The sequence below is a fragment of the Alligator mississippiensis genome, chromosome 10 (assembly GCF_030867095.1).
Source record: "Alligator mississippiensis isolate rAllMis1 chromosome 10, rAllMis1, whole genome shotgun sequence".
Classification (NCBI taxonomy): Eukaryota; Metazoa; Chordata; order Crocodylia; family Alligatoridae; genus Alligator; species Alligator mississippiensis.
In genome coordinates, this window is record NC_081833.1 from 16,789,536 (window position 1) to 16,812,012 (window position 22,477).

Consider the following 22,477-nt stretch of genomic DNA (forward strand, 5'->3'; position numbering starts at 1 on the left):
TATAATATATATAATATCCAAGGCAGACCAGGTAGGAGAGGCCAGGGGAAGCAATGGGACAGCAGGTTTTTACTTACAACTCACATACTTCACTTTCCCCAAAATCAGCACTTCAAAATAGGGGTGCATGTGTTAAGCAGGGAAGCTGATTTTTCTTTGCTAGAATAGAAGCAGGGAGGAATAAAGGAAGCAGACACTGTGATGCATGGCTGCCAACAGCAGGAGTAGAGTCCAGTGTTAACCCTTTCACAAGCAGAGCACTTTGAGCTGGGTTCAAGTAAGTGAGCTGCTGCAGACAGTCTGTAGTATCTTGATGAAGTGTGTGGTATGGAACCAACACTATTATTTACAGGATCTTATATAAAGAAGTATTTGCAGTAAGGAAGTGGTCTCACTACTGTCCTTACAAGGTTCTGGGGTCTAGCCTTGTTCGTGTTCTGCCGTACCAAGAAGTTCCTGCTGCCTCATCCAGACTGTCTCCTGGGATGCCAGAGGTCTTGGACACTCTGGGTTTCCTGGTGGGATCACTCTATGTCACACAGTTGGCCATGATTCTGGCAATATGTTTTGTTCTACTTTCTCCCTTTACATATTTTAACTGGGGAGAGGGGGGTGGTGTCGGCGAGAGCACAATCTGACCCTGGCTGTGTGTGCTCTACTATTCAATATGGTATAATTACCCAAGAGCAAAGGACATCTAGCTGAGTCACCAAACCATTCAGAGCCTTGCATTCATAAAGCCGTCATTGACACCCTATGATTAAACATACCATAATAGCACTGACTCTGTACCGGGAGCCCGTGGTCTTCCTGGGAAGCAGGCACTGTACTGACCCAAAACAGCTTCAGTGCTTCCAGCAAAAGCCTCCTGCTCTGTCTGCATAGGACTTTATAGGACAAAACACTAGAAAGGGTGCTCGTTATGGAGGCTTGGGCAGTACTGGAAACTATGCTGGAAGTACGGGAAGCTATCAGCCCTATATCTGAGTGCCTTTCCCACTAAATTGATAGAATATCCGAGTCCCAAGAAGTGTTTATGGCATTTCCACCTTTTCTGCTTAAGATTACAGACAGGAGATTTCATAGCACATGGAAAAAGCCTCCATGATACATGCATATGGATCCCTGCATTTTGTGGGGTGACCAGGAGGGGTCACTGATTTACCACCAGTCTCTCATCTTTTATTAGGTAAAGACATCCACCTAGTGGCTTGTTTAAAATGGCAAAACATCTTTCTACTACTTATTATCATAGTTTGCTAACCATGAGTAGGCCCCGAATGGCCCTGGGGCACTGCTGGTACAGCTGTAGATGACAGCAAACAGCATTGTCCCCAGACCAGATGAGCTGAACAGCTTGCCCCGAAGACTCAGTTAAAGAATAGAGAAATCATATCCCACCATGACACCTCAGCAGTATGTGAGCCCTATAAGTAGGGCAGAGGCCCAAGCTCCATTGGGGATTCAGACCAACGCATCTTCCTGAGGAAAATAGGTCTGGCTGGGACCCTCTGATTTTGGGTTAAGCCCACAAAGCTGAGAACAGCCCCTTCATGAAAATCCACCCCCTCCTCTCTGGCATCACTGCCTCAAATTAGAAAAGCCCAACATGGGCACAGAGACATTTGGTCCAAACCTTTTTGCAGTCTCACGGGCACAGAGCAAATCAGGGAAGCACTGGTGAAGAGTAGCTGTTGGTAGGTAAGGGCCAGCTGGTATGTGCACATGACTGAACATCTTTTCTCCCATTTCCTCATCTTTTCTCATGGGCCCAGAGAAATGAGGAGAGAACAAGGAACAGAGTGATACTAAAGACGTGGGGGCCGGAGGTGGTGATGATGGTCATTATTTGGGTTGCCTGTAGTCAGATGTTTGTGAGATTTCTTAATGTATAAACAGACACCAAACACCTTGATTTTAAACACAAAAGGCACCAAGGTAATGGGCATGGGTACATGCTGGGTTAAGAGCTTCATGTGCAACCATCTTTTACCTTAATTAGCACCATCATGTCTAATAATCATTGTAGTTCTCCACATCCTTATTTTGCACCCAGCTCCCTTCACAGATGTTATTAAAACCCTCACGGGTTGCAACACACTACTGAGCAGATCCTACCTGGGTATTAAGGCCCATCTGCCCATCTGCATCTTCTGTCTAAAGGGTTGCTAAACAACCAGAATACCACGTGACAGATGTAGTCTTAGGGCAAGGGAAATGGGGACCATGATGGTGCACCAATAGGTCAGAAGGGGTGTGAAAATGAAATGTTCAGATGATGGCTGCCACCGAGGTTTCCATTAGGGCTGTGCGAGGCTTCGGACCATGCTTCAGATCCGGAGAAGCTTTGGACACTTCAGCGTCCGAAGCAGCATGTCCAGATTGAAGTGCTGGCTTCATTAGGCTTTCTGAAGCGGTTCAGAGCTTCCGAAGTGCTTCAGAAAAGCTTTGGAGCTGCTTTAGAGATCTGGCCACAGGGTATAATGGGGAATCAATGAAATATCTACAACTCATCCTGGGCTTGGACTCCAGTGATGGTCAACGTGGCCATGTCCCCAGAGCTGGCATCAGAGAATTGGTCTGGGATCCCATCAGCTTTCATACTACTGAAGTATATAAGCAGCAGTGGGGCACCACCAGGTTTCTGTTGGTACCAGCTCACAAATGTGCTCTCCAGATTTTCTCCTGTGCAGATGAGTTCAGTAGTTTGTCTCAGAGACACAGACACTGAAGGGGGTTGGATAAATGCAGTGGTGTCACTGAATGGTGTCAGTGAAAGCAGTCAGACCCTGGCCGTGTGTGCTCTACTCTTCATTAGGATTTAATTATCCAAGAGCAAATGATGTCCTGATGAGTCAGCAAACCATTCGGTGCCCCTGCAGGCATAAACACATTGTTCGTTCTTTATAATGAAACGCACCGCACCATATTGGCGACTCTTTGTCTTCCTGGAAAGCAGGCCCTGCACTTATTCAAAGATCTTTGATGGAGAGGGATGGGAAGGATGAGTTCAGGGGAAGTTCTGTTGCACGTCATACATGGCAGGTTTTCACTCAGCACTCATATTCATGCCCCTGTTATGTAGCCTGTTAGCATGAAGTAAAATGATGTAACACATCACCAAGAAGACAGCACCCAAAGAAACCCATGAGTTGCAAGAATTCATTGTACTCTGTATGAATCAGAAGCCTTGAGCTGATCTATGTATGACAGTGCTTACTTTCCCCATGTTCACAACCCTATCACTCAACACTGTGCACCCACACAGAAATATGGGAATGGGAGGGTGGCAGGAATATGGGCAGATTGTAGAATAGAAGGAAGAGATGGGATGTGGAAAACCAAGAGTTTTAGAGGAAACCTGGTCCGTATAGTACATGAAGAGACATGAAGCAAAGGGCTGATTATGGGCTGGGGTCTTAATGTTTACGCATTACTTCTGCCCAGCATATGTAGCAGAGCCCCCAAGATGCAGCCCTGGGTGAGTCTTCCTTCTCAAAGGACTGGGCTAGGTAGCAGCCCCCTTGGGTTGAATTGCTAGTGACTGTGGCTATGAACAGTTTGGGTTTTACTTAATGTTTAATGGTTACGGCTTCCTCTAAGGTTGTCCTTTTATCCCCTTTTCCCCGTAATAAAACTCAGTTGTAGCTGAACATTGCTTGTGAGTGGGGAAGCTTGTTCACTTGACAACACACACTTTTTGCATCGGGACTTGCATCACGTTTAGAAAGCTGGTGTTAAACCCCTACATTTGAACCCAGCCCTTGTCACAGTTTTCCAGGACCTAGCAGAAGGCTTACACTTACGTTATATAAGACATATTCCAGTAAAAATGTTTCTTGTCCATAAAATTGCAGATTGTCAGTAAAAAAGAAAATAATTCTTTTGTTGGCAATTTTGGCTGTGCTGGTCGTTCTTGTTTGCAGTCATTTCCAGTCGGAGGACTGTGAATTTTGGGAGCTCGCCAACTCTGCCCCCACTGCCAATGACACTGGCAGCTTCTGCGGATTCGCCCCTAATTCGGGAGGCACCAGTCACCCATGCTAGTACCATCATATCTAATAATCAATGTGCTTCTCCAGATCCAAGCATTGAGGTTGGCTCCCCTCACAGAAGTTTCTTCATGAAGACGGTGCAATTCTCAGGGCTTGCTACACAATTCACTGGATGCCACCTGGGCCCTAATGCCCCTGTGGGGCACCTGCCTACAGCGTGGCTGAGTTACCAGCGTACTGTGAGACAGACATCTGGATAAAGGATAGGACTGGAGTCCATGACACGACACCAATAGTTTACTGGGGAGGTGACTGGGAGTGTTGAGGTGCTGCCTGCCCACTGAGGCCAGTCTCCAGCACACTGCTTAAGACTACGGCCAGCTGGTGAGGTGTGATGCAGGGTGAACCAAGCAGCAGGGTAGGCACAACTATTCCTATCACTGTTTGGAAAGGCTGAGCCTGTTTCAAAATTCGCCCTATTGCAGTTCCACTCCTCACCTCCAATTCTCCTGTGCGGGCTGGTCTTTGAGAGTGGATGAGGAGACCAATAACCCCCCAGCTGGCTCCTTTGGTTTAAAGCAATCTCATTTCAGACCAGGTGCCCACTTCATTCCCTCTCACAATTAGAGGTTTGTGTCTCACTTCCCCATTGCAATGTGTCACTGTGAGGTGCATCACTGCCAATAGCATAAGCTGCACAGTAATAATCAGCCTCGTCCTGGGCTTGGACTCCAGTGATGGTCAGTGTGGCCGTGTTCCCAGACTTGGCACCAGAGAATCGCTCTGGGATTTCATCAGCTCTGCTATCATCCTCATATATGAGGAGCAGCGGGGCACTGCCAGGTTTCTGTTGGTACCAGCTCATTAACTTGCTATCAAAATTCTCTCCCGTGCAGGTTAGCTTAGCAGTTTGTCCTGGAGACACAGACACTGAAGGCGATTGTCTCGGCACATCCTGGGCAAGAGAACCTGAAACAGGAAGGAATATGTAGGGATGAAATGACAGAATTAAAAATGTACCCTAGATAACTTTGTCTGCAGACAGCCAGGTGAGAAACCAAAGCCCTGTAGCACCTGTGCAGCATGTGAACAGAGTGAGGAGGAGCGGGGCCCACGCCATGGTGTTGACTCCAGACCAGTTGTGTTCCCCGAGGCAAACTGGGCTCAGGCTGGCACCCTTAAACTGCTGCAGAGCAGAGAGCTGCCCCTTCATGCAAATCGCCTTCCTGCTGCTAAAGACACTTCCCTCATTCACCAGAAAAGGGCACAGACACTGAGCAGGGGCCTGACTGATGGTACCCAGCCAGAATATATAAATGAGAGCACAATTACGCCCTGACTGTACCTGGTCTGCTATTTAATCAGGTGTCATTATCAAAGAGTAGCAACCGCTCTGCTAAGTCACCAAACCATGCAGAGCCCCTGCAGGCATCAAAGACTCATTAACAAGGTTTGATTAGAAATATCCAAACTGCAACGGTGCTGCTTGGGGAAGCAGCCCCTTCATTGACATGAATGAGGTCCAGGTCAGGTACAGATGGTGTAAGTGAGAGCACAACCAGCCCGTAGTTGTGTACATTTGACTATTTAATACAGTGTAATTGCCCATTGGCAAATCCTGCTGGTCACAGCTGGGTGAATGAATTACCCAAATCCACTGAATTCCTGCAAGGTTTCTTAATGCTATAGGATTAGAAATATCCCATGAGCCCTGGCATTGCACTGGGGATCTTTGTCTTTGTGGGAACCAAGCCACTTGCCAAAGACATCTGCAGTATTTCCTTCAGGAGTTTCCTGCTCTGACAATATGGGACTTGAAAAGATGGATCATTTTGGGTGCTGGCTATATACACTTGAGCAGTACTAGAAGCTAAAATACTAAAGGCTTGCTCTGCTAGTGGCAGACCTGGGTGCTGGATTGTGACTTGCTCTGTGGACTCCTAAGTTGGAGTAGATGAGAAGTAAATTTGTTAGGACTTTGTACTGGGCAGGGTTTCACTAAGAGCTCAAATTTAGGTCCCTGCCATGCAGCATTTATCATCAGATAGGAAAATAATTCAGGGCACCAGCAAGGAAGTACCGTCCTGAGTGACCCATGAATTGAACCAGTCTGTGAAGAGTCTGTTGGAGTATACATTTTTCACAGAGGCCTTGAGCTGATCCATGTCTCATAGTGCTTACTTTTCCCCTATTTACAACCCTCTTTTCTCATTTTCATGTGCTGGCACAGAAACAGGAGTGGGACAGGCCAGGGATAAGTTCAGATCATAATTGAGGAAGAAGAGTTGTGAGCTGGCACACCGGCTGTCCTAAGAGACTGCTTGATCTGTGTGTTAAACAAGGAGACCAGGAGCCAAAGTTGGATTTCCTCATTGTGGCACAGACGTTCGGTGGAGTTGAGCCCCAATACCTTCATGTATAAAATGAAATTTGATCTGGTGTCAGGTTGTAGCCATATTGGTCTAGAGGAAAATTGGAACAGGAGCAGTATCAGGTGTTAGGTGATGAAAGTTGCTCCCTCCTTGGGAAAATATGACAATTTTGTTTTAAAAATTGACTTAAATTTGGTATCTTCCATGTGTCAGGTATCCAGATTGTAGCCATATTGGTCTAGAGGAAAAAGCAACCAGGGTTCATGGTAGAGGTGACATCTTTTATTAGACCAACAATATTTTTGCAAAAAAAAGTCTTTAATTGCAACCTTTTGGGCACCCAAGAGAACTTTTACAATTTTTTCTCCAATGTGCCAGAAAGTTCGCAAAAATATTTTTGGGGGGCAAAAATCTTGATGGTCTAGTAAAAGATATCCCCTCTACCACGAGCCCTGATTTCGTCTTGTGGTTTTCTACTGCCATTCATCAATGTCATATTTGAGCCCCTTCTTTATCAAACTGATACAATGTTGGTATTTTTTGCCTTTTTCCTTTTTTGAGGTTAGAATTTCACTTGGTTAAATATGAGGTTTGATTATAGTTTATTTGTCTGTTGGTTATGTTATGTTTTCAATATAGATTCACTTGTTTCAGTGGTGATTTCATATTTGCCTGCCTGGTTGGTTATGCGCTTGCATTGCATCTTTTGTATGTGCAATACAAAATGCTATGGTTGTTCTGTGTGCTTGACTGCTCACGGCAAGTCCTTTGGAAATGTTTCTCCTGGATGGAGCGGGGCTTAAAGAGTTCAAGCTTGTAAAGAGCTCGGTGTTCTTTGAAGGAAAGTGTCATCCAATGCAGATCATTACTACTGTCAGGAGGTTTTCCCTTGGGGGTCGAAGTTACAGATGGGAGATCCAATGAAGTATGTGAAATGTGCCTGATGCAGACGTGCTCCTGGGTCTCTGCAGCTTGTGACAGGAAGTTTCAGTGAAACAGAGCAGGGACAGCCTGTCATCTTTGCCGCACTGTGGGTAAAGACTCAGAGCTCCCCCTACTCGTTCCATCTAAATCGGTAATGGGGTCTATATCCTTTTCTATTATGCAAGTTATAAATAAATGGTCAGCACATACCGGGAAAAGCAGGCTGGGACAAGAAGAGAATAAATATAATATATATAATTTCCAAGGCAGACCAGGTAGGAGAGGCCAGGGGAAGCAATGGGACAGCAGGTTTTTACTTACAACTCACATACCTCACTTTCCTCAAAATCAGCACTTCAAAATAGGGGTGCATGTGTTAAGCAGGGAAGCTGATTTTTCTTTGCTAGAATAGAAGCAGGGAGGAATAAAGGAAGCAGACATTCTGGCAATATGATTTGTTCTACATTCTCCCTTTACATATTTTACCTGGGGAGAAGGGGGTGGTGTCAGCGAGAGCACTATCTGACCCTGGCTGTGTGTGCTCTAATATTCAATATGGTATAATTACCCAAGAGCAAAGGACATCTAGCTGAGTCACCAAACCATTCAGAGCCTTGCATTCATAAAACCGTCATTGACACCCTATGATTAAACATACCATAATAGCACTGACTCTGTACCGGGAGCCCGTGGTCTTCCTGGGAAGCAGGCACTGTACTGACCCAAAACAGCTTCAGTGCTTCCAGCAAAAGCCTCCTGCTCTGTCTGCATAGGACTTTATAGGACAAAACACTAGAAAGGGTGCTCGTTATGGAGGCTTGGGCAGTACTGGAAACTATGCTGGAAGTATGGGAAGCTATCAGTCCTATATCTGAGTACCTTTCCCACTAAACTGATAGAATACCAGAGTCCCAAGAAGTGTTTATGGCATTTCCACCTTTTCTGCTTAAAATTACAGACAGGAGATTTCATAGCACATGGAAAAAGCCTCCATGATACATGCATATGGATCTCTGCATTTTGTGGGGTGACCAGGAGGGGTCACTGAGTTACCACCAGTCTCTCATCTTTTATTAGGTAAAGACATCCACCTAGTGGCTTGTTTAAAATGGCAACACATCTTTCTACTACTTATTATCATAGATTACTAACCCATGGCACAGCAGCCTGTGTGTGGGGCATGCAGCAGATCAGGGAGGGAGCAGGAAGAACAGTGGTGGATAGTAGGGCTGTGCAAAGCTGAGGTCCCTGATTCAATTCGGTGGAGATTTGGTCTGATTCGGTGGCTGAATCTCAGAATCCAAATCAAATCGGAGGACTCTGTAATCTCTCTGAACCAAATCGGAAGCCTCTGAAACGATTCAGAGAGATGAGGAAAGATTTGGTGATTCGGACATAGACACACCTTGCTTTAAAAGTTTTTTCTACATACCTCTAGGTAGCAGGCGGCTCGTGAAAGCTGTGATGATGGGACACATGGAGTATCCCACAGAAGTGCAGGGGACTCCACAATGTGCTCGACAGCAGACCCAGATGTGGACCAGAAACATTTTCGGTCCACTTCTGGGTCTGCAAATAGAGCGCTGCGCCCCCCCCTCCACCGTGGGAGGCTCCATGATCACTCAATGCATAGAATAGCGAAATCATATCCCACCATGACACCTCAGCAGTATGTGAGCCCTATAAGGAGGGCAGAGGCCCAAGCTTCAGCGGGGATTCAGACCAATGCATCTTCCTGAGGAAAATAGGTCTGGTTGGGACCCTCTGATTTTGAGTTAAGCCCACAAAGCTGAGAACAGCCCCTTCATGAAAATCCACCCCCTCCTCTCTGGCGTCACTGCCTCAAATTAGAAAAGCCCAACATGGGCACAGAGACATTTGGTCCAAACCTTTTTGCAGTCTCACGGGCACAGAGCAAATCAGGGAAGCACTGGTGAAGAGTAGCTGTTGGTAGGTAGGGGCCAGCTGGTATGTGCACATGACTGAACATCTTTTCTCCCATTTACTCATCTTTTCTCATGGGCCCAGAGAAATGAGGAGAGAACAAGGAACAGAGTGATACTAAAGACGCGGGGGCCGGAGGTGGTGATGATGGTCATTATTTGGGTTGACTGTAGTCAGATGTTTGTGAGATTTCTTAATGTATAAACAGACACCAAACACCTTGATTTTAAATAGAAAAGGCACCAAGGTTATGGGCATGGGTACGTCTAATAATCATTGTAGTTCTCCACATCCTTATTTTGCACCCAGCTCCCTTCACAGATGTTATTAAACCCCTCAGGGGTTGCAACACACTACTGAGTGGATCCTACCTGGGTCTTAAGGCCCGTCTGCCCATCTGCATCTTCTGTCTACAGGGTTGCTAAATGACCAGAATACCATGTGGCAGATGTAGTCTTAGGGCAAGGGAAATGGGGACCATGATGGTGCACCAACAGCTCAGAAGGGGTGTGACGAAGAAATGTTCAGATGATGGCTGCCACCATTAAGATTTCCATTAGGGCTGTGTGAGGCTTCGGACCATGCTTCAGATCCAGAGAAGCTTTGGACACTTCAGCGTCCAAAGAAGCATGTCCAGATTGAAGTGCTGGCTTCATTAGGCTTTCTGAAGAGGTTCAGAGCTTCCGAAGTACTTCGGAAAAGCTTTGGGGCTGCTTTGGAGATCCAGCCATAGGGTATAATAGGGAATCAATGAAATATCTACAACTCATCCTGGGCTTAGACTCCAGTGATGGTCAGCGTGGCCATGTTCCCAGAGCTGGCATCAGAGAATTGATCTGGGATCCCATCAGCTTTCATATTACTGAAGTATATAAGCAGCAGTGGGGCACCACCAGGTTTCTGTTGGTACCAGCTCACAAATGTGCTCTCCAGATTTTCTCCTGTGCAGATGAGTTCAGTAGTTTGTCTCAGAGACACAGACACTGAAGGGGGTTGGATAAGTGCAGTGGTGTCACTGAATGGTGTCAATGAAAGAAGGCAGACCCTGGCTGTGTGTGCTCTACTCTTCTTTAGGGTTTAATTATCCAAGAGCAAAGGATGTCCTGATGAGTCAGCAAACCATTCGGTGCCCCTGCAGGTATAAACACATTGTTCGTTCTTTATAATGAAACGCACCGCACCATATTGGCGACTCTTTGTCTTCCTGGAAAGCAGGCCCTGCACTTATTCAAAGATCTTTGATGGAGAGGGATGGGAAGGATGAGTTCAGGGGAAGTTCTGTTGCACGTCATACATGGCAGGTTTTCACTCAGCACTCATATTCATGCCCCTGTTATGTAGCCTGTTAGCATGAAGTAAAATGATGTAACACATCACCAAGAAGTCAGCACCCAAAGAAACCCATGAGTTGCAAGAATTCATTGTACTCTGTATGAATCAGAAGCCTTGAGCTGATGTATGTATGACAGTGCTTACTTTCCCCATGTTCACAACCCTATCTCTCAACACTGTGCACCCACACAGAAACATGGGAATGGGAGGGTGGCAGGAATATGGGCAGATTGTAGAATAGAAGGAAGAGATGGGATGTGGAAAACCAAGAGTTTTAGAGGAAACCTGGTCCGTATAGTAAATGAAGAGCCATGAAGCAAAGGGCTGATTATGGGCTGGGGTCTTAATGTTTACGCATTACTTCTGCCCAGCATATGTAGCAGAGCCCCCAAGATGCAGCCCTGGGTGAGTCTTCCTTCTCAAAGGACTGGGCTAGGTAGCAGCCCCCTTGGGTTGAATTGCTAGTGACTGTGACAATGAACAGTTTGGGTTTTACTTAATGTTTAATGGTTACGGCTTCCTCTAAGGTTGTCCTTTTATCCCCTTTTCCCCGTAATAAAACTCAGTTGTAGCTGAACATTGCTTGTGAGTGGGGAAGCTTGTTCACTTGACAACACACACTTTTTGCATTGGGACTTGCATCACGTTTAGAAAGCTGGTGTTAAACCCCTACATTTGAACCCAGCCCTTGTCACAGTTTTCCAGGACCTAGCAGAAGGCTTACACTTACGTTATATAAGACATATTCCAGTAAAAATGTTTCTTGTCCATAAAATTGCAGATTGTCAGTAAAAAAGAAAATAATTCGTTTGTTGGCAATTTTGGCTGTGCTGGTCGTTCTTGTTTGCAGTCATTTCCAGTCGGAGGACTGTGAATTTTGGGAGCTCGCCAACTCTGCCCCCACTGCCAATGACACCGGCAGCTTCTGCGGATTCGCCCCCGATTCGGGAGGCACCAGTCACCCATGCTAGTACCATCATATCTAATAATCAATGTGCTTCTCCAGATCCAAGCATTGAGGTTGGCTCCCCTCACAGAAGTTTCTTCATGAAGACGGTGCAATTCTCAGGGCTTGCTACACAATTCACTGGATGCCACCTGGGCCCTAATGCCCCTGTGGGGCACCTGCCTACAGCGTGGCTGAGTTACCAGCGTACTGTGAGACAGACATCTGGATAAAGGATAGGACTGGAGTCCATGACACGACACCAATAGTTTAGTGGGGAGGTGACTGGGAGTGTTGAGGTGCTGCCTGCCCACTGAGGCCAGTCTCCAGCACACTGCTTAAGACTACGGCCAGCTGGTGAGGTGTGATGCAGGGTGAACCAAGCAGCGGGGCAGGCACAACTATTCCTATCACTGTTTGGAAAGCCTGAGCCTGTTTCAAAATTCGCCATATTGCAGGTCCACTCCTCACCTCCAATTCTCCTGTGCGGGCTGGTCTTTGAGAGTGGATGAGGAGACCAATAACCCCCCAGCTGGCTCCTTTGGTTTAAAGCAATCTCATTTCAGACCAGGTGCCCACTTCATTCCCTCTCACAATGAGAGGTTTGTGTCTCACTTCCCCATTGCAATGTGTCACTGTGAGGTGCATCACTGCCAATAGCATAAGCTGCACAGTAATAGTCAGCCTCGTCCTGGGCTTGGACTCCAGTGATGGTCAGTGTGGCCGTGTTCCCAGACTTGGCACCAGAGAATCGCTCTGGGATTCCATCAGCTGTGATATCATCAGCATATATGAGGAGCAGAGGGGCACTGCCAGGTTTCTGTTGGTACCAGCTCACTGCATTGCTATCAAAGTTCTCTCCCGTGCAGGTGAGTTTAGCAGTTTGTCCTGGAGACACAGACACTGAAGGCGGTTGTTTCGGCACATCCTGGGCAAGAGAACCTGAAACAGGAAGGAATATGTAGGGATGAAATGACAGAATTAAAAATGTACCCTAGATAACTTTGTCTGCAGACAGCCAGGTGAGAAACCAAAGCCCTGTAGCACCTGTGCAGCATGTGAACAGAGTGAGGAGGAGCGGGGCCCACGCCATGGTGTTGACTCCAGACCAGCTGTGTTCCCCGAGGCAAACTGGGCTCAGGCTGGCACCCTTAAACTGCTGCAGAGCAGAGAGCTGCCCCTTCATGCAAATCGCCTTCCTGCTGCTAAAGACACCTCCCTCATTCACCAGAAAAGGGCACAGACACTGAGGAGGGGCCTGACTGACGGTACGCAGCCAGAATATTATAAATGAGAGCACAATTACGCCCTGACTGTGCCTGGTCTACTATTTAATCAGGTGTCATTATCAAAGAGCAACAACTGCTCTGCGAGTCACCAAACCATGCAGAGCCCCTGCAGGCATCAAAGACTCATTAACAAGGTTTGATTAGAAATATCCAATCTGCAACGGTGCTGCTTGGGGAACCAGCCCCTTCATTGACATGAATGAGGTCCAGGTCAGGTAGAGATGGTGTAAGTGAGAGCACAACCAGCCCGTAGTTGTGTACATTTGACTATTTAATACAGTGTAATTGCCCATTGGCAAATCCTGCTGGTCACAGCTGGGTGAATGAATTACCCAAATCCACTGCGTTCCTGCAAGGTTTCTTAATGCTATAGGATTAGAAATATCCCATGAACCCTGGCATTGCACTGGGGAACTTTGTCTTTGTGGGAACCAAGCCACTTGCCAAAGACATCTGCAGTATTTCCTTCAGGAGTTTCCTGCTCTGACAATATGGGACTTGAAAAGATGGATCATTTTGGGTGCTGGCTATATACACTTGAGCAGTACTAGAAGCTAAAATACTAAAGGCTTGCTCTGCTAGTGGCAGACCTGGGTGCTGGATTGTGACTTGCTCTGTGGACTCCTAAGTTGGAGTAGATGAGAAGTAAATTTGTTAGGACTTTGTACTGGGCAGGGTTTCACTAAGAGCTCAAATTTAGGTCCCTGCCATGCAGCATTTATCATCAGATAGGAAAATAATTCAGGGCACCAGCAAGGAAGTACCGTCCTGAGTGACCCATGAATTGAACCAGTCTGTGAAGAGTCTGTTGGAGTATACATTTTTCACAGGGGCCTTGAGTTGATCCATGTCTCACAGTGCTTACTTTTCCCCTATTGACAACCCTCTTTTCTCATTTTCATGTGCTGGCACAGAAACAGGAGTGGGACAGGCCAGGGATAAGTTCAGATCATAATTGAGGAAGAAGAGTTGTGAGCTGGCACACCGGCTGTCCTAAGAGACTGCTTGATCTGTGTGTTAAACAAGGAGACCAGGAGCCAAAGTTGGATTTCCTCATTGTGGCACAGACGTTCGGTGGAGTTGAGCCCCAATACCTTCATGTATAAAATGAAATTTGATCTGGTGTCAGGTTGTAGCCATATTGGTCTAGAGGAAAATTGGAACAGGAGCAGTATCAGGTGTTAGGTGATGAAAGTTGCACCCTCCTTGGGAAAATATGACAATTTTATTTTAAAAATTGGCTAAAATTTGGTATCTTCCATGTGTCAGGTATCCAGGCTGTAGCCATATTGGTCTAGAGGAAAGAGCAACCAGGGTTTGTGGTCGAGGTTATATCTTTTATTAGACCAACAACATTTTTGCAAAGAAAGTCTTTAATTGCAACCTTTCGGGAGAACTTTTACAATTTTTCCTCCAATGCCTGATGAAGGGTTCGCAAAAAGATTTTTTGGGGGCAAAAATCCTGTCGGTCTAATAAAAGATATCCCCTCTACCACGAGCCCTGATTTCATCTTGTGGTTTTCTACTGCCATTCATCAATGTCATATTTGAGCCCCTTCTTTATCAAACTGATACAATGTTGGTATTTTTTGCCTTTTTCCTTTTTTGAGGTTAAAATTTCACTTGGTTAAATATGAGGTTTGATTATAGTTTATTTGTCTGTTGGTTATGTTATGTTTTCAATATAGATTCACTTGTTTCAGTGGTGATTTCATATATGCCTGCCTGGTTGGTTATGCGCTTGCATTGCATCTTATGTGCAATACAAAGTGCTATGGTTGTTCTGTGTGGTTGACTGCTCACGGCAAGTCCTTTGGAAGTGTTTCTCTTGGATGGAGTGGGGCTTAAAGAGTTCAAGCTTGTAAAGAGCTCGGTGTTCTTTGAAGGAAAGTGTCATCCAATGCAGATCATTACTACTGTCAGGAGGTTTTCCCTTGGGGGTCGAAGTTACAAATGGGAGATCCATTGAAGTATGTGAAACGTGCCTGATGCAGACGTGCTCCTGGGTCTCTGCAGCTTGTGACAGGAAGTTTCAGTGAAACAGAGCAGGGACAGCCTGTCATCTTTGCCGCACTGTGGGTAAAGACTCAGAGCTCCCACTACTTGTTCCATCTAAATCAGTAATGGGGTCTACATCCTTTTCTATTATGCAAGTGATTAATGAATGGTCAGCACATACTGGGAAAAGCAGGCTGGGACAAGAAGAGAATAAATATAATATATATAATATCCAAGGCAGACCAGGTAGGAGAGGCCAGGGGAAGCAATGGGACAGCAGGTTTTTACTTACAACTCACATACTTCACTTTCCCCAAAATCAGCACTTCAAAATAGGGGTGCATGTGTTAAGCAGGGAAGCTGATTTTTCTTTGCTAGAATAGAAGCAGGGAGGAATAAAGGAAGCAGACACTGTGATGCATGGCTGCCAACAGCAGGAGTAGAGTCCAGTGTTAACCCTTTCACAAGCAGAGCACTTTGAGCTGGGTTCAAGTAAGTGAGCTGCTGCAGACAGTCTGTAGTATCTTGATGAAGTGTGTGGTATGGAACCAACACTATTATTTACAGGATCTTATATAAAGAAGTATTTGCAGTAAGGAAGTGGTCTCACTACTGTCCTTACAAGGTTCTGGGGTCTAGCCTTGTTCGTGTTCTGCCGTACCAAGAAGTTCCTGCTGCCTCATCCAGACTGTCTCCTGGGATGCCAGAGGTCTTGGACACTCTGGGTTTCCTGGTGGGATCACTCTATGTCACACAGTTGGCCATGATTCTGGCAATATGTTTTGTTCTACTTTCTCCCTTTACATATTTTAACTGGGGAGAGGGGGGTGGTGTCGGCGAGAGCACAATCTGACCCTGGCTGTGTGTGCTCTACTATTCAATATGGTATAATTACCCAAGAGCAAAGGACATCTAGCTGAGTCACCAAACCATTCAGAGCCTTGCATTCATAAAGCCGTCATTGACACCCTATGATTAAACATACCATAATAGCACTGACTCTGTACCGGGAGCCCGTGGTCTTCCTGGGAAGCAGGCACTGTACTGACCCAAAACAGCTTCAGTGCTTCCAGCAAAAGCCTCCTGCTCTGTCTGCATAGGACTTTATAGGACAAAACACTAGAAAGGGTGCTCGTTATGGAGGCTTGGGCAGTACTGGAAACTATGCTGGAAGTACGGGAAGCTATCAGCCCTATATCTGAGTGCCTTTCCCACTAAATTGATAGAATATCCGAGTCCCAAGAAGTGTTTATGGCATTTCCACCTTTTCTGCTTAAGATTACAGACAGGAGATTTCATAGCACATGGAAAAAGCCTCCATGATACATGCATATGGATCCCTGCATTTTGTGGGGTGACCAGGAGGGGTCACTGATTTACCACCAGTCTCTCATCTTTTATTAGGTAAAGACATCCACCTAGTGGCTTGTTTAAAATGGCAAAACATCTTTCTACTACTTATTATCATAGTTTGCTAACCATGAGTAGGCCCCGAATGGCCCTGGGGCACTGCTGGTACAGCTGTAGATGACAGCAAACAGCATTGTCCCCAGACCAGATGAGCTGAACAGCTTGCCCCGAAGACTCAGTTAAAGAATAGAGAAATCATATCCCACCATGACACCTCAGCAGTATGTGAGCCCTATAAGTAGGGCAGAGGCCCAAGCTCCATTGGGGATTCAGACCAACGCATCTTCCTGAGGAAAATAGGTCTGGCTGGGACCCTCTGATTTTGGGTTAAGCCCACAAAGCTGAGAACAGCCCCTTCATGAAAATCCACCCCCTCCTCTCTGGCATCACTGCCTCAAATTAGAAAAGCCCAACATGGGCACAGAGACATTTGGTCCAAACCTTTTTGCAGTCTCACGGGCACAGAGCAAATCAGGGAAGCACTGGTGAAGAGTAGCTGTTGGTAGGTAAGGGCCAGCTGGTATGTGCACATGACTGAACATCTTTTCTCCCATTTCCTCATCTTTTCTCATGGGCCCAGAGAAATGAGGAGAGAACAAGGAACAGAGTGATACTAAAGACGTGGGGGCCGGAGGTGGTGATGATGGTCATTATTTGGGTTGCCTGTAGTCAGATGTTTGTGAGATTTCTTAATGTATAAACAGACACCAAACACCTTGATTTTAAACACAAAAGGCACCAAGGTAATGGGCATGGGTACATGCTGGGTTAAGAGCTTCATGTGCAACCATCTTTTACCTTAATTAGCACCATCATGTCTAATAATCATTGTAGTTCTCCACATCCTTATTTTGCACCCAGCTCCCTTCACAGATGTTATTAAAACCCTCACGGGTTGCAACACACTACTGAGCAGATCCTACCTGGGTATTAAGGCCCATCTGCCCATCTGCATCTTCTGTCTAAAGGGTTGCTAAACAACCAGAATACCACGTGACAGATGTAGTCTTAGGGCAAGGGAAATGGGGACCATGATGGTGCACCAATAGGTCAGAAGGGGTGTGAAAATGAAATGTTCAGATGATGGCTGCCACCGAGGTTTCCATTAGGGCTGTGCGAGGCTTCGGACCATGCTTCAGATCCGGAGAAGCTTTGGACACTTCAGCGTCCGAAGCAGCATGTCCAGATTGAAGTGCTGGCTTCATTAGGCTTTCTGAAGCGGTTCAGAGCTTCCGAAGTGCTTCAGAAAAGCTTTGGAGCTGCTTTAGAGATCTGGCCACAGGGTATAATGGGGAATCAATGAAATATCTACAACTCATCCTGGGCTTGGACTCCAGTGATGGTCAACGTGGCCATGTCCCCAGAGCTGGCATCAGAGAATTGGTCTGGGATTCCATCAGCTTTCATACTACTGAAGTATATAAGCAGCAGTGGGGCACCACCAGGTTTCTGTTGGTACCAGCTCACAAATGTGCTCTCCAGATTTTCTCCTGTGCAGATGAGTTCAGTAGTTTGTCTCAGAGACACAGACACTGAAGGGGGTTGGATAAATGCAGTGGTGTCACTGAATGGTGTCAGTGAAAGCAGTCAGACCCTGGCCGTGTGTGCTCTACTCTTCATTAGGATTTAATTATCCAAGAGCAAATGATGTCCTGATGAGTCAGCAAACCATTCGGTGCCCCTGCAGGCATAAACACATTGTTCGTTCTTTATAATGAAACGCACCGCACCATATTGGCGACTCTTTGTCTTCCTGGAAAGCAGGCCCTGCACTTATTCAAAGATCTTTGATGGAGAGGGATGGGAAGGATGAGTTCAGGGGAAGTTCTGTTGCACGTCATACATGGCAGGTTTTCACTCAGCACTCATATTCATGCCCCTGTTATGTAGCCTGTTAGCATGAAGTAAAATGATGTAACACATCACCAAGAAGACAGCACCCAAAGAAACCCATGAGTTGCAAGAATTCATTGTACTCTGTATGAATCAGAAGCCTTGAGCTGATCTATGTATGACAGTGCTTACTTTCCCCATGTTCACAACCCTATCACTCAACACTGTGCACCCACACAGAAATATGGGAATGGGAGGGTGGCAGGAATATGGGCAGATTGTAGAATAGAAGGAAGAGATGGGATGTGGAAAACCAAGAGTTTTAGAGGAAACCTGGTCCGTATAGTACATGAAGAGACATGAAGCAAAGGGCTGATTATGGGCTGGGGTCTTAATGTTTACGCATTACTTCTGCCCAGCATATGTAGCAGAGCCCCCAAGATGCAGCCCTGGGTGAGTCTTCCTTCTCAAAGGACTGGGCTAGGTAGCAGCCCCCTTGGGTTGAATTGCTAGTGACTGTGGCTATGAACAGTTTGGGTTTTACTTAATGTTTAATGGTTACGGCTTCCTCTAAGGTTGTCCTTTTATCCCCTTTTCCCCGTAATAAAACTCAGTTGTAGCTGAACATTGCTTGTGAGTGGGGAAGCTTGTTCACTTGACAACACACACTTTTTGCATCGGGACTTGCATCACGTTTAGAAAGCTGGTGTTAAACCCCTACATTTGAACCCAGCCCTTGTCACAGTTTTCCAGGACCTAGCAGAAGGCTTACACTTACGTTATATAAGACATATTCCAGTAAAAATGTTTCTTGTCCATAAAATTGCAGATTGTCAGTAAAAAAGAAAATAATTCTTTTGTTGGCAATTTTGGCTGTGCTGGTCGTTCTTGTTTGCAGTCATTTCCAGTCGGAGGACTGTGAATTTTGGGAGCTCGCCAACTCTGCCCCCACTGCCAATGACACTGGCAGCTTCTGCGGATTCGCCCCTAATTCGGGAGGCACCAGTCACCCATGCTAGTACCATCATATCTAATAATCAATGTGCTTCTCCAGATCCAAGCATTGAGGTTGGCTCCCCTCACAGAAGTTTCTTCATGAAGACGGTGCAATTCTCAGGGCTTGCTACACAATTCACTGGATGCCACCTGGGCCCTAATGCCCCTGTGGGGCACCTGCCTACAGCGTGGCTGAGTTACCAGCGTACTGTGAGACAGACATCTGGATAAAGGATAGGACTGGAGTCCATGACACGACACCAATAGTTTACTGGGGAGGTGACTGGGAGTGTTGAGGTGCTGCCTGCCCACTGAGGCCAGTCTCCAGCACACTGCTTAAGACTACGGCCAGCTGGTGAGGTGTGATGCAGGGTGAACCAAGCAGCAGGGTAGGCACAACTATTCCTATCACTGTTTGGAAAGGCTGAGCCTGTTTCAAAATTCGCCCTATTGCAGTTCCACTCCTCACCTCCAATTCTCCTGTGCGGGCTGGTCTTTGAGAGTGGATGAGGAGACCAATAACCCCCCAGCTGGCTCCTTTGGTTTAAAGCAATCTCATTTCAGACCAGGTGCCCACTTCATTCCCTCTCACAATTAGAGGTTTGTGTCTCACTTCCCCATTGCAATGTGTCACTGTGAGGTGCATCACTGCCAATAGCATAAGCTGCACAGTAATAATCAGCCTCGTCCTGGGCTTGGACTCCAGTGATGGTCAGTGTGGCCGTGTTCCCAGACTTGGCACCAGAGAATCGCTCTGGGATTTCATCAGCTCTGCTATCATCCTCATATATGAGGAGCAGAGGGGCACTGCCAGGTTTCTGTTGGTACCAGCTCATTAACTTGCTATCAAAATTCTCTCCCGTGCAGGTGAGTTTAGCCGTTTGTCCTGGAGACACAGACACTGAAGGCGGTTGTCTCAGCACATCCTGGGCAAGAGAACCTGAAACAGGAAGGAATATGTAGGGATGAAATGACAGTATTAAAAATGTACCCTAGATAACTTTGTCTGCAGGCAGCCAGGTGAGAAACCAAAGCCCTGTAGCACCTGTGCAGCATGTGAACAGAGTGAGGAGGAGCGGGGCCCATGCCATGGTGTTGACTCCAGACCAGCTGTGTTCCCCGAGGCAAACTGGGCTCAGGCTGGCACCCTTAAACTGCTGCAGAGCAGAGAGCTGCCCCTTCATGCAAATCGCCTTCCTGCTGCTAAAGACACTTCCCTCATTCACCAGGAAAGGGCACAGACACTGAGGAGGGGCCTGACTGACGGTACGCAGCCAGAATATTATAAATGAGAGCACAATTACGCCCTGACTGTGCCTGGTCTGCTATTTAATCAGGTGTCATTATCAAAGAGCAACAACTGCTCTGCGAGTCACCAAACCATGCAGAGCCCCTGCAGGCATCAAAGACTCATTAACAAGGTTTGATTAGAAATATCCAATCTGCAACGGTGCTGCTTGGGGAAGCAGCCCCTTCATTGACATGAATGAGGTCCAGGTCAGGTAGAGATGGTGTAAGTGAGAGCACAACCAGCCCGTAGTTGTGTACATTTGACTATTTAATACAGTGTAATTGCCCATTGGCAAATCCTGCTGGTCACAGCTGGGTGAATGAATTACCCAAATCCACTGTGTTCCTGCAAGGTTTCTTAATGCTATAGGATTAGAAATATCCCATGAACCCTGGCATTGCACTGGGGATCTTTGTCTTTGTGGGAACCAAGCCACTTGCCAAAGACATCTTCAGTATTTCCTTCAGGAGTTTCCTGCTCTGACAATATGGGACTTGAAAAGATGGATCATTTTGGGTGCTGGCTATATACACTTGAGCAGTACTAGAAGCTAAAATACTAAAGGCTTGCTCTGCAAGTGGATTGTGACTTGTTCTGTGGACTCCTAAGTTGGAGTAGATGAGAAGTAAATTTGTTAGGACTTTGTACTGGGCAGGGTTTCACTAAGAGCTCAAATTTAGGTCCCTGCCATGCAGCATTTATCATCAGATAGGAAAATAATTCAGGGCACCAGCAAGGAAGTACCGTCCTGAGTGACCCATGAATTGAACCAGTCTGTGAAGAGTCTGTTGGAGTATACATTTTTCACAGGGGTCTTGAGCTGATCCATGTCTCACAGTGCTTACTTTTCCCCTATTGACAACCCTCTTTTCTCATTTTCATGTGCTGGCACAGAAACAGGAGTGGGACAGGCCAGGGATAAGTTCAGATCATAATTGAGGAAGAAGAGTTGTGAGCTGGCACACCGGCTGTCCTAAGAGACTGCTTGATCTGTGTGTTAAACAAGGAGACCAGGAGCCAAAGTTGGATTTCCTCATTGTGGCACAGACGTTCGGTGGAGTTGAGCCCCAATATCTTCATGTAGAAAATGAAATTTGATCTGGTGTCATGTTGTAGGCATATTGGTCTAGAGGAAAATTGAAACAGCAGTAGTATCAGGTGTTAGGTGATGAAAGTTGCTCCCTCCTTGGGAAAATATGACAATTTTATTTTAAAAATTGGCTAAAATTTGGTATCTTCCATGTGTCAGGTATCCAGGTTGTAGCCATATTGGTCTAGAGGAAAAAGCAACCAGGGTTCATGGTAGAGGTGACATCTTTTATTAGAGCAACAATATTTTTGCAAAAAATAGTCTTTAATTGCAACCTTTTGGGCACCCAAGAGAATTTTTACAATTTTTTCTCCAATGTGCCAGAAAGTTCGCAAAAATATTTTTGGGGTGCAAAAATCCTGTCAGTCTAATAAAAGATATCCACTCTAACATGAGCCCTCTTTTCATCTTGTGGTTTTCTACTGCCGTTCATCAATGTCATATTTGAGCCCCTTCTGTATCAAACTGATACAATGTTGGTATTTTTTGCCTTTTTCCTTTTTTTGCGGTTAGAATTTCACTTGGTTAAATATGAGGTTTGATTATAGTTTATTTGTATGTTGGTTATGTTATGTTTTCAATTTTGATTCACTTGTTTCAGTGGTAATTTCATATTTGCCTGCCTGGTTGGTTATGCGCTTGCATTGCATCTTGTGTATGTGCAATACAAAGTGCTATGGTTGTTCTGTGTGCTTGACTGCTCATGGCAAGTCCTTTGGAAATGTTTCTCCTGGATGGAGCGGGGCTTAAAGAGTTCAAGCTTGTAAAGAGCTCGGTGTTCTTTGAAGGAAAGTGTCATCCAATGCAGATCATTACTACTGTCAGGAGGTTTTCCCTTGGGGGTCGAAGTTACAGATGGGAGATCCAATGAAGTATGTGAAATGTGCCTGATGCAGACGTGCTCCTGGGTCTCTGCAGCTTGTGACAGGAAGTTTCAGTGAAACAGAGCAGGGACAGCCTGTCATCTTTGCCGCACTGTGGGTAAAGACTCAGAGCTCCCCCTACTCGTTCCATCTAAATCGGTAATGGCTTCTACATCCTTTTCTATTATACAAGT

General features: G+C 46.1%; 1 gene segment (V, D, J or C); it reads right to left on the reverse strand.

The window, feature by feature from the left end:
- Positions 1-10,012: 10,012 nt before the first annotated feature.
- Positions 10,013-12,624, reverse strand: LOC132243484 (immunoglobulin lambda variable 3-25-like). The segment is given in 3 exon segments: positions 10,013-10,176; positions 12,129-12,455; positions 12,561-12,624. Coding segments are annotated over 3 exon segments (537 nt in total).
- Between the last annotated feature and the right edge of the window lie 9,853 nt (positions 12,625-22,477).